This window comes from Notolepis coatsorum, assembly GCF_963971535.1.
Source record: "Notolepis coatsorum genome assembly, chromosome: 5".
Classification (NCBI taxonomy): domain Eukaryota; kingdom Metazoa; phylum Chordata; class Actinopteri; order Aulopiformes; family Paralepididae; genus Notolepis; species Notolepis coatsorum.
Window position 1 is genome coordinate 158,521,536 of NC_140169.1, and position 12,900 is coordinate 158,534,435.

A 12,900-nucleotide genomic window follows, 5' to 3' on the forward strand; every position below is an offset into this window, starting at 1 on the left:
TGTGTGTGTCTGTGTGTGTGTGTGTGTGTGTGTGTGTGTTTTCTACCACCAGGGGTCAGCAAACCCAAGAGAGAAAGAGATGTGATGAGTCTGTATGCTACACCTTGGCCCACCAACAGGGGTCAGCAAACCCAGGAGAGAGAGAGAGAGAGAGAGAGAGAGAGAGAGAGAGAGAGAGAGAGAGAAAGCTATCTCTCTTGGCACAACGCCCAGACCTGCTAGCTGGCTCTACGCCCAGAATGAGTTATCTTCCTCTGCTCATATTATCACAGCTAGCCTCTCTGTAGCAACAACTTCACAAGCCAATAAGAAAACGAACAATAGTGTATCCGTAAACGTAATTAGTTTGACACAGAGAATGCCAGCTGTAATAGTGTGTTTTGAATAACAGCAGAGCGGCACCGGTTTTTGTTTTGAAAATTGAGAGTCTTATCTACAGAGGACAGAAGGCACAGTTATGTGTGTATGTGGAGAGTGTCGTAAAGAAATCAGGGAAAGGGGTCAGGGAGAAGTTTTGAACAGATGGAGAAAAATTTGACCAGAGGTCGAAAACATGCAATTAAAATTGATTAGTGGCGCACTTATAGCCTGTTAAAAGAGGAATCGCCCTAGTGTAAACACCTCACCACTCGTGTTCGTCTTAGCCGTCCATCCAGACCTCGTCACACAGTCAGCTCAACTTATTCCTCCCTCAGAATCTCTTATGGATATTCTAATCAAAAGCAAAAATGCTCACCTGTGTTTGTTTGTCGACACCGCCAGAATTTCTACGGGAGAGGTCCGGAGCTGGCCGTGTGAGGGGGCCCGGCAGGGCGGTCTACAGGTCAAGGGTCACCAAATGTTGTGGCTGATGGTTGTTTAACACAGCAGGAGACGATAGTTCCAATTTTAACAAGTAGGTAATTTATTTAGGAAAAGAAGTTCTTAACAGCAAAAGCTATGGATCGAGCAGAGGATCACCACAGCTTGAACAAAAAACACTCTAACTCTCAATCCCTCTCCTTGTCCCCTAAATCCCCTCTCAGTCCTGCCCCCACATGACAGATATGATGACGTGTCATATCATGTCAGATCTGACATGACGTACATTAAGATGATACGTAGATTTAACATCGGAGAGAGATAAAAACATTAAGAACATCGAAGAGAGATAAAGACATTAAGAAGAACATAGATTTAGATAAAAACATTAAGAACATCGAAGAGAGATAAACAAGATATGATGTACACACACGATATGATGTAAAACATTAAGAACATCGAAGAGAGATAAAGATTTAGTGAGATGTGTGTGTGTGTGTGTGTTTGTGTGTGTGTGTGTGTATGTGTGTGTGTGTCTGTGTGTGTGTGCGTCTGTGTACAGACGTGTGTGTATTGTATGTGTGTATTGTGTGTGTGTGTCTGTGTGTGTGTGCGTCTGTGTACAGACGTGTGTGTATTGTATGTGTGTATTGTGACACAGGGAATGTGTGTGTGTGTGTGTCGGTGTGTATGTCTGTGCGACTGTGTGTGTCTGTGTGTGTGTGCTGTGTCTGTGTGTGTGTGCTGTGTGACTGTGTGTGTCTGTGTGTGTATGTGTGTGTGTCTGTGTGTGTGTGCTGTGTCTGTGTGCTGTGTATGTGTGTGTCTGTGTGTGTGTGCTGTGTCTGTGTGTGTGTGCTGTGTATGTGTGTGTCTGTGTGTCTGTGTGTGTGTGCTGTGTATGTATGAAAGAGAGAAAAGACACAAGATTAGAGCACACGATATGATGTACTGAAATGTCCATCTGCCTATCTTGAGGCTGTTTTAAGAACATCAGCCAGACTGTCGCCCTAGTGTCTTTGAGCCCTGCTAGTTGACCTATATTAAACTAGTCAAGACTAACCCCTTTCCTACCTCCACCCCCGTATACACATTTTCCACAACACTTGGCCTGCGTGTTAAAATGTTAACGTTATCTTGTCCTGCGTGTTAAAATGTTAACGTTATCTTGGCCTGCATGTTAAAATGTTAACGTTATCTTGTCCTGCGTGTTAAAATGTTAACGTTATCTTGGCCTTCGTGTTAAAATGTTAACGTTATCTTGTCCTGCGTGTTAAAATGTTAACGCTATCTTGTCCTGCGTGTTAAAATGTTAACGTTATCTTGTCCTGCGCGTTAAAATGTTAACGTTATCTTGTCCTGCGTGTTAAAATGTTAGCGTTATCTTGTCCTGCGTGTTAAAATGTTAACGTTATCTTGTCCTGCGTGTTAAAATGTTAACGTTATTGTAACTGAGGGGTACAATTCCCTGACTGTATTGATAAGTATGGTATCATTAAACCACTACCGCTTTATGTACTTTAACTACTGGCCACACAGTACATGATATAGATATGATGAACACTTTCCCACCTGATGAAACCAAGTCCACACAAATGTATCCGTCGAATCTTTAATATATAGCAAAGGGTATATACAACGTTCACGTAATGACATTTATGATTTGAATGCACTTGTAAGGCAAATGAGTATTCGTAGGCAAATCAACATTGAATGTCCAATCTCTGGTTACGCAGGAAGCAAGTATACAACCTGGTTCTTTAGGGAACTATAGCGATGGTACTTAATGATTATAGCTGGATATACTAAAGGGGGTCCCGCTGGTTGTAAGTCAGTAGGGGGGGGGGGTTAGGAGAGCCGCTGGCGATATCCCATCTGGCCAACGATTTCTTGGGAGAATTCAGAGTGCTGAACACGGTGCCCACAGAACCTTGGTCCACAGATGAATACAGTTGGGCCTAGGCCTGCCGCGATAAGCAATAAATCGATTAATTGCTGCGATAATTAAAATGAATGCAATGATTTTGACGGGCGCGATTAATTGCTATTTGCGCGTTTGTTTTAATGAGGCGGAACCAGTTCCGCTTGTCAGTCACTGTCCGTGTTGGGAGGCGGGCCGCTGACGTTACTAGAGTACAGCACGGGAGCTCCGTGGGGCAACGCCACAGCTTAACTACATTTCTCAATAGTGTGGCTCCTTTTAACCAAGTAGCATTATTTGTAGTGTAACGTTAGCTATTTTTAGACCCAAGTAGTTACTCGCTACTGCCCGGAGAAACTGGACTGCTAAATAAAGATGAAAGATAGAGCTTTGATTCTCATTCCATGCTAACAACATTAGCTAAATATCTAACAAACGAAATACAACGTATAGCATAGCTACAAGTACAACACAGAATAACGTTAATACAATTACATGCATCATTGTTTACAATGAACGGGTGGGGCTAGTCAAAGGACTGGACACGGGGACCAGTTAAACATGAATTAATTTATTATAACACTCCGGTAGTTTCGAGTCGTGCTGCAGTGCCTACGCACCACAGCTATTCTATTATATACTGCTTTGATGCTTCCTCCTCATCGTTGATTGCCTGTAGTAGCTGCATCTAACGTTAGTAGCTAACGTTAAAACTAACCTAAAGTTAGTTGTTCACCAACGATCTCAACATTTGTTATTAGCTCAAAAACAACCGGACGAGACAAGTTGTCGGCTCATATGTTCTGCTTAGGATAATCACAACAATACTTCCGGTCCGGTCGGTGGGCTTCAAAATAAAAGTCTAAAACCGGAAAAGACGGAGCGGTGGGCTTCAAAATAAAAGTTTTGGGAAATAAATTTCTAAAAAAAAATTCTCTAACCGGTCGCAATAATATCGCTTATCGCGATATTTTCGGGGGCAATTAATCGCCCAGCAAAATTTGTTATCGTGGCAGGCCTAGTTGGGCCCTCTTGTAGACGGTAGCTGCCGGTCCACAACGAAGAGACGTGAGGCGACCTCACTCGGGTTAGAGTGCCGTCTCACCTGGACTCCTCTCGGGGGTAGTTCCAACACTTACCAGTGTTGGCTGTTATCCATGGCATAATCAAAGCACCCAAAGCAAGTAGATAATCCAAGCCGTGTAGGGCTCGCCGTCGCCCGGGTAAGGTAATCCAATGTGCAGGTCCACTCGTCCTTGCCCAGAACTCCTCGGATGAAAGCACCACACGTGGTCTGCCCAGCCTGGTTAAGACTCTAGATAACGCGAGGAAAACGATGGGGGTACTGCTCACTTTATAACTCTAACCGAACGATGCACCATACATAATAGACTATTATTAACTTAATAGAAATACGTCCCACTCGACGGTATAGTGCCAAACTATGACAATTCAACTATTAATCCACACAATGTCTCAATGCCATTCTGAGGCCAAGTTGACCATACTGCACCACACGTGTATCGTGGGTGAGGCTTAACGTCTTGCCACTAGGTTGGAGGGAAAAGAACTAAGGGCTAAGGGGAGTTCTACTTTACTTGCGCCATATATATATGCGCTGTGAACAAATAGTACCATTCGTATTTCGGCAGACGTATTCCTACGCGGAACCGGGGCTAGTAACGACATGTTCGTCGGCACGATTGAACTTGAACCAAGGGGCTTGGCTGCTGGCGCCAAGTTCTTGTCCAATGAGAGAATGAAACTATTATGGGCTGTTAGTAGACCAAAGGGATATTCAGTGTATATGTACAAGGAATATACAAGGGATATCAAACGATATACAAATACTATTAAATATATATCCATAAATAAATATATATATTCGGTTTAATCTGATCCTTCACAACAGTTATCTTGTCCTGCATGTTAAAATGTTAAGATTATCTTGGCCTTGCGTGTTAAAATGTTAACGTTATCTTGGCCTGCGTGTTAAAATGTTACGTTATCTTGTCCTGCGTGTTAAAATGTTAACGTTATCTTGTCCTGCGTGTTAAAATGTTAAGGTTATCTTGTCCTGCATGTTAAAATGTTAAGATTATCTTGGCCTGTGTGTTAAAATGTTAACGTTATCTTGGCCTGCGTGTTAAAATGTTACGTTATCTTGTCCCGCGTGTTAAAATGTTAAGGTTATCTTGTCCTGCTTGTTAAAATGTTAAGATTATCTTGGCCTGCGTGTTAAAATGTTAACGCTATCTTGTCCTGCGTGTTAAAATGTTAAGGTTATCTTGTCCTGCGTGTTAAAATGTTAACGTTATCTTGTCCTGCGTGTTAAAATGTTAACGTTATCTTGGCCTGCGTGTTAAAATGTTAACGTTATCTTGGCCTGCGTGTTAAAATGTTAACGTTATCTTGTCCTGCGTGTTAAAATGTTAACGGTATCTTATCGTTATCTCATCCAGGTCTTCAGCACCTACTCCAACGAGGAATACGACCGGCGCAACGATGACGTGGATCCCGTGGCGGCTTCCGCGGAGTACGAGCTGGAGAAGAGGGTGGAGAAGATGGACGTGTTCCCCGTGGAAATAGAGAAGGGTGAGTCTGGTGGTGGTGTTCCCCGTGGAGATGGAGAAGGGTGAGTCTGGTGGTGGTGTTCCCTGTGGAGATGGAGAAGGGTGAGTCTGGTGGTGGTGTTCCCCGTGGAGATGGAGAAGGGTGAGTCTGGTGGTGGTGTTCCCCGTGGAGATGGAAAAGGGTGAGTCTGGTGGTGGTGTTCCCCGTGGAGATGGAGAAGGGTGAGTCTGGTGGTGTTCCCCGTGGAGATGGAGAAGGGTGAGTCTGGTGGTGGTGTTCCCCGTGGAGAGATGGAGAAGGGTGAGTCTGGTGGTGGTGTTCCCCGTGGAGATGGAGAAGGGTGAGTCTGGTGGTGTTCCCCGTGGAGAGATGGAGAAGGGTGAGTCTGGTGGTGGTGTTCCCCGTGGAGATGGAGAAGGGTGAGTCTGGTGGTGTTCCCTGTGGAGATGGAGAAGGGTGAGTCTGGTGGTGTTCCCTGTGGAGATGGAGAAGGGTGAGTCTGGTGGTGGTGTTCCCCGTGGAGATGGAGAAGGGTGAGTCTGGTGGTGGTGTTCCCCGTGGAGATGGAGAAGGGTGAGTCTGGTGGTGGTGTTCCCCGTGGAGAGATGGAGAAGGGTGAGTCTGGTGGTGTTCCCCGTGGAGATGGAGAAGGGTGAGTCTGGTGGTGTTCCCCGTGGAGATGGAGAAGGGTGAGTCTGGTGGTGTTCCCCGTGGAGATGGAGAAGGGTAGGGATGGGAATCGAGAACCGGAACCGGTTCCTAATTGTCCGATTCCTGGAATCGCATGCCTCCGTGACTATCGATTCCTCTTATCGATGCCATGTTTTTCCGACAGTTGCGCATTTTAAAACAATAATGTTAGCGCCACGCATGCAGCCATAGCAGACTATTTGATTCCTTGACTAGGAAAACCTAAATGAAAACGAATGCTTTCACTGTATAAATATTCTCCCAATTCATCCATTTTAGATGATCACAATAGAATGAGGCTGCAGCTAGTGGTTCTCGCGCACCTCAGAAAAATCCTTTCACGCTAGCACAGCGGGGTAAACTGACTCAGGAAAAGGTGAACGAGTGTCACAGAGCAGCCACAAAATTTGTAAGGGCTCGAAATTTTGACCATTTTGGTGGGGGCTCAACAATAAATGACAATCAGAAATGTCAAGTTGCATGTTGTTATTCTAACCAGCTTAGTTCTGTTGCATTTCCAATTTATTTATTTAAATAATTTATCAGGAATCGATAAGGGAATCGATAAAGAATCGGATTGATAAGCAGAATCGATAATGGAATCGTATCGATAAAATCTTATCAATTCCCATCCCTAGAGAAGGGTGAGTCTGGTGACGACGTTCACACTGTGGCCCTTTTGCTCTTGTGTCACGCTCAGGTTGGGATTCCTTTCCACTCTTGTTAGTTCATCTTGCGCATTTTGGTGCCCATGTTCAACTCTGTCCGTCCAATAAATTTACATTTCTTTATTGGGAATAACCCCTTGAGATGAAACCATCTCGTTTTCAAGGGGGTCCGCGAAGACAAAATACTGAGTCATTTGACGATCTTATATAACAAAAACAACGGATATGGATACGTTGAAAGTGAATAAAAAAAACGATGTAAACCGACGGACACAGCAGATCGACGTAGCCGCTCTACAGATATTAAGCGTCGGTGTTGTCATTGTGAGTTCATTATTCATGGGAAATTTCTAGGGATGCTCGATATTGGCTTTTTTACCGATACCGATATTTAGTATCTAGTAAAAAGAAATGCACATTAATATCGGCGATGTTATTCAGGATACTTGACCTTTTCCGACCGGTCCTGAACGCTGCTGTTCTCTCCTCTCCTCTCCTCTCCTCTCCTCTCCTCTCCTCTCCTCTCCTCTCCTCTCCTCTCCTCTCCTCTCCTCTCCTCTCCTCTCCTCTCCTCTCCTCTCCTCCGCGTCCTCAGGGGACAACGGGCTGGGCATCAGCATCATCGGCATGGGGGTCGGGGCCGACCAAGGCCTGGAGAAGCTGGGCATCTTCGTCAAGACCATCACGGAGCAGGGCGCGGCCGAGAGAGACGCCAGGTGAGATCCAGAGCTCCTCCTAGTTCCAAAACAGATAGCAGGTTTTTCATCATCCAAAGTGAAATCAGAAAATCTGAAACTTTGCTAGATAGGAGGTTTTGTGTTTCAGCCATCGAGACTCATCTTTACAACACTGCCCACTGGCCAATATGTTTTTTGTGATCCACTTTTTTTCCTTGTTTTCATATTTTTCTCCCATCCCAATTTCGCATTGCCAATTCTCCCCTCCAATTCTCCCCTCCCCTGTCTTGAACGTTGCTAGACTATGCCTCCCACTGGTCGGCTGTAGTGAGGATAGAAGCCTTGCATCACGTGTCCCCTCCGGTACACGAGGAGGCAGCCTGGCGCATCTTTTCACCAGACAGCGCGGACTCTCAGTGGCGAGGAGTAACGCGTGGGAGGCTCACGCTGCCCCCGATACTTCCTGTCTCTGCTGTGCAGGCGTCACCCAACCGACCTTGCATTGGTGACGAGCACAATCTCCGCTACGCCACCCAGCCGCCCTCACTGGCCAATCTGTTGATAGGATTCCGATGTTTAGATGCAAAGGAGCATCTCTTATGACCGCTGATGTCACTAACTCACTCACCCAGTAACTCACGGTGAGCCACTCTGCCCCTAACCTCGTTCCCAGTTTTTTTCTTTTTGATCCACTTTTTCTCCCATTTTCTATATTTTCTCCCATCCCAATTTCGTATCATCCAATTCAACCCTCCCCTGTCACAAACGCTGTTTCTTGCCTCCCACAAGCCGGCTGCAATGTGGACTAAGTCATACATAGCACAAGTCCCCTCCGGTACTTGAGGTAACAGCAGTCGCATCTTTTCACCTGCGCAGCTCGATCTCTCAGTGGCGAGGAGTAACGCGTGGGAGGCTCACGCTGCCCCCGACACTTCCTGATTCTACTGCGCAGGCGCACCAACCGACCTGTAGGAGTCGCTGTCCACAACGCCCGATCCCCACCCATCAGTTTCCCACCCCCTAATACGGCCAATGTGTATTAGTATGAACGACCAGCTAAACTGAAAGCAATGTGGAGCGCTGGGCTCGAACAGGCGAGCCCAGCGTCTCTGCATTCGTGGCGAGCGCCTTGCCCACTACGCCACGTAGCCGCCCTACCTCGTTCCCAGTTTTATCTCCGTGAGATAAAGCCTGGTAAAGAACTACGGCTGAAAGTGTCTATGGGGTAGAATTTCCGGTGTATGTACTTCCCCTGGAAGCTGCCTCCGAACGGACTAAACTTTCCCCGAATCCTGTTGGCAAACAAGCTAGAACGTCCCGGTCATGTAGTAAGTTCTTCAGGCAAAAAGCCGTTGCAGTGGCTCAAACGAGGAAATATTGTGCACTAGGGCGAAAAATCGTCTGAGATATTGTTGCGTCGATTACCGGTAGTCATTAAAAAATAATTATAATATTTTTTTAAATTTTTTATTTTTTTTGCTGCACTACCTATCTTTGTGAGAGTGGCTTCTCAGCTCTGGTCCAGCCAGCTGAAGACTTCTTAGCTTAACATAACAGACCGACAGTAAATTTGGGGGAACTAATGGGATAACTGGGGATGTTGTTTGGTCCTGACAAGAGTCTCAAAGCAACTCTGAGGTCATGTTCAATGTCCAATCTGTTCCTCTGCTCTGTCTTCAGCTGGACCAGAGCTGAGAAGCCACTTTCACAAAGATAGGTAAAAAAAAAATTAGTCGACTACCAAAATAGTCATTAGTTGCAGCCCTATTGTGCACACGTTTCTATAATTGTTTTGTCGAAACCGGAAAGCCTGTAGCCTGTACTTCCTGTACTTCCGTTTAGACATTTTAGGAGGCATATCTTTACCAGCCTACTCTGCCCCTAGCTGACGGCACTGTCCGCTTCCATTCATTGTGCTAAGCTAGGCTAACGTGCAGCCAGATAGCTTTCTACTGAACGCACAGAGAGGAAACTGGTATCCATCTTCTTGTCTCTCTCTTCAGAAGACGGTAAGCTAATTTCCCCAAATGTAGAGCCATATGAAATCCGTTTAATTTTTTTCCAAATTCCATTTAATTTTTTTCCAAATTCCGTTTTACTGAGGGTAGTAGGGTTAGTAGCTTCTGTCTGATTGTGTACAAGGTACTGATGGTAGTAGGGTTAGTAGCTTCTGTCTGATTGTGTACAAGGTACTGAGGGTAGTAGGGTTAGTAGCTTCTGTCTGGTTGTGTACAAGGTACTGAGGGTAGTAGGGTTAGTAGCTTATGTCTGATTGTGTACAAGGTACTGCGGGTAGTAGGGTTAGTAGCTTCTGTCTGATTGTGTACAAGGTACTGAGGGTAGTAGGTTTAGTAGCTTCTGTCTGATTGTGTACAAGGTACTGAGGGTAGTAGGGTTAGTAGCTTCTGTCTGATTGTGTACAAGGTACTGCGGGTAGTAGGCTTAGTAGCTTCTGTCTGATTGTGTACAAGGTACTGAGGGTAGTAGGCTTAGTAGCTTCTGTCTGATTGTTTACAAGGTACTGATGGTAGTAGGGTTAGTAGCTTCTGTCTGATTGTGTACAAGGTACTGCGGGTAGTAGGCTTAGTAGCTTCTGTCTGATTGTGTACAAGGTGCTGAGAGTAGTAGGGTTAGTAGCTTCTGTCTGATTGTGTACAAGGTACTGAGGGTAGTAGGGTTAGTAGCTTCTGTCTGATTGTGTACAAGTACATTGTGTTGGTAGTAATAATAATAGAACAAAGTGCAAAGTAATAGTGATAACAGTAGTAGTGAGTGGCAGGATTCAATAATAATATACACGGTCCAAACCGTAGTAACGGAGACCTACAGTAGGGGGGGCTCATCTCTCTGGGGACCAGAGGCACGTTTTCCAGCTGTATTTAAAACCTTCCGAGGCTAAAGGAAATATCTCGCCCGTTTTCCATTTCCCAGGCTACCTATCTGTCACGCTGCCGGCTTCATCTGGACTCTTGAAATGTTCTGTAAAAAATATATTATAATAATAATAATAATAAATAATCTTTTTGTATAGGGCCTTTCATACAAAACTTGCAGCTCAATGTGCTTCACAGCAGTAAAAAAAGACAGGCATAAAATGAGTACAAAATTGGCAGATCAATGCATAAAGTGCAGACTTATAAAACGAGCATAAAATAGACGAGGTCCCCCCAGTAACGTCTCCTCTCCTCTCTGTCCCCCAGTAACGTCTCCTCTCCTCTCCTCTCCTCTCCTCTCCTCTCCTCTCCTCTCCTCTCCTCTCCTCTCCTCTCCTCTCCTCTCCTCTCCTCTCCGTCCCCCAGTAACGTCTCATCTGCTCTCCTCTCCTCTCCGTCCCCCAGTAACGTCTCGTCTGCTCTCCTCTCCTCTCCGTCCCCCAGGATCCAGGTGAACGACCAGATCGTGGAGGTCGACGGCATCAGTCTGGTGGGCGTCACGCAGCTCTTCGCCGCCACCGTCCTGAAGAACACCAAAGGCACCGTAAGGTCAGCTTGATTGGCCGTCGTCACGGGTAACGCTGTACACACCACGACCACGACGCACGCGTCCGCTAGCGTGTGCTGGGAGTTAAACGCAGACATTAACAAACGGCATCACACACACACGCATACAAGCACACACACACATACAGACAGACACACACACACACATACTAACACACACACATACTAACACAATTGTATCCCCTCGCTCGCCCCTCGACAGGTTCCTGATTGGCCGGGAGAAGCCTGGCACTCAGAGCGAGGTGGCGCGCCTCATCAGCGAGACCCTGGAGCAGGAGAAGAGCCAGCAGCAGCAGATGGAGGACCCCTACGAGCAGTCCACCGAGGAGGTGAGTCCCTACGAGCAGCAGTCCACTGAGGAGGTGAGTCCCTACGAGCAGCAGTCCACTGGGGAGGTGAGTCCCTACGAGCAGCAGTCCACTGGGGAGGAGGTGAGTCCCTACGAGCAGCAGTCCACTGAGGAGGTGAGTCCCTACGAGCAGCAGTCCACCGAGGAGGTGAGTCCCTACGAGCAGCAGTCCACTGAGGAGGTGAGTCCCTACGAGCAGCAGTCCACTGGGGAGGTGAGTCCCTACGAGCAGCAGTCCACTGAGGAGGAGGTGAGTCCCTACGTGCAGCAGTCCACTGAGGAGGAGGTGAGTCCCTACGTGCAGCAGTCCACTGAGGAGGTGAGTCCCTACGAGCAGCAGTCCACTGGGGAGGTGAGTGAGTCCCTACGAGCAGCAGTCCACTGGGGAGGTGAGTGAGTCCCTACGAGCAGTCCACCAAGGAGGTGAGTCCCTACGAGCAGTCCACTGAGGAGGTGAGTCCCTACGAGCAGCAGTCCACTGAGGAGGTGAGTCCCTACGAGCAGCAGTCCACTGAGGAGGAGGTGAGTCCCTACGAGCAGCAGTCCACTGGGGAGGAGGTGAGTCCCTACGAGCAGCAGTCCACTGGGGAGGAGGTGAGTCCCTACGAGCAGCAGTCCACTGGGGAGGTGAGTCCTTACGAGCAACAGTCCACTGAGGAGGAGGTGAGTCCCTACGAGCAGAAGTCCACTGAGGAGGTGAGTCCCTACGAGCAGCAGTCCACCGGGGAGGTGAGTCCCTACGAGCAGCAGTCCACTGGGGAGGTGAGTCCCTACGAGCAGCAGTCCACTGAGGAGGTGAGTCCCTACGAGCAGCAGTCCACTGAGGAGGTGAGTCCCTACGAGCAGCAGTCCACTGGGGAGGTGAGTCCTTACGAGCAGCAGTCAACTGAGGAGGAGGTGAGTCCCTACGAGCAGAAGTCCACTGAGGAGGTGAGTCCCTACGAGCAGCAGTCCACCGGGGAGGTGAGTCCCTACGAGCAGCAGTCCACTGGGGAGGTGAGTCCCTACGAGCAGCAGTCCACTGAGGAGGAGGTGAGTCCCTACGAGCAGCAGTCCACTGAGGAGGTGAGTCCCTACGAGCAGCAGTCCACTGGGGAGGTGAGTCCCTACGAGCAGCAGTCCACTGGGGAGGTGAGTCCCTACGAGCAGCAGTCCACTGAGGACGTGAGTCCCTACGAGCAGCAGTCCACTGGGGAGGAGGTGAGTCCCTACGAGCAGCAGTCCACTGGGGAGGTGAGTCCCTACGAGCAGTAGTCCACTGGGGAGGTGAGTCCCTACGAGCAGCAGTCCACCGGGGAGGTGAGTCCCTACGAGCAGCAGTCCACTGGGGAGGTGAGTCCCTACGAGCAGCAGTCCACTGGGGAGGAGGTGAGTCCCTACGAGCAGCAGTCCACTGGGGAGGTGAGTCCCTACGAGCAGCAGTCCACTGGGGAGGTGAGTCCCTACGAGCAGCAGTCCACCGGGGAGGTGAGTCCCTACGAGCAGCAGTCCACTGGGGAGGTGAGTCCCTACGAGCAGCAGTCCACTGGGGAGGAGGTGAGTCCCTACGAGCAGCAGTCCACTGGGGAGGTGAGTCCCTACGAGCAGCAGTCCACTGGGGAGGTGAGTCCCTACGAACAGCATTCCACTGAGGAGGAGGTGAGTCCCTACGAGCAGCAGTCCACTGAGGAGGTGAGTCCCTACGAGCAGCAGTCCACTGAGGAGGAGGTGAGTCCCTACG

General features: G+C 48.1%; 1 protein-coding gene across 1 annotated transcript in view; it reads left to right on the top strand.

The window, feature by feature from the left end:
* Positions 1 to 12,900, top strand: part of ppp1r9ala (protein phosphatase 1 regulatory subunit 9A-like A) — a 278,166-nt gene that overhangs the window by 170,978 nt on the left and 94,288 nt on the right. Inside the window, exons 3-6 of the mRNA XM_084314522.1 lie at positions 5,185 to 5,317; positions 7,250 to 7,370; positions 10,709 to 10,813; positions 11,034 to 11,160. Coding sequence (XP_084170648.1) covers positions 5,185 to 5,317; positions 7,250 to 7,370; positions 10,709 to 10,813; positions 11,034 to 11,160 — 486 coding nt within the window. The remainder of the gene's footprint in view (positions 1 to 5,184; positions 5,318 to 7,249; positions 7,371 to 10,708; positions 10,814 to 11,033; positions 11,161 to 12,900) is intronic.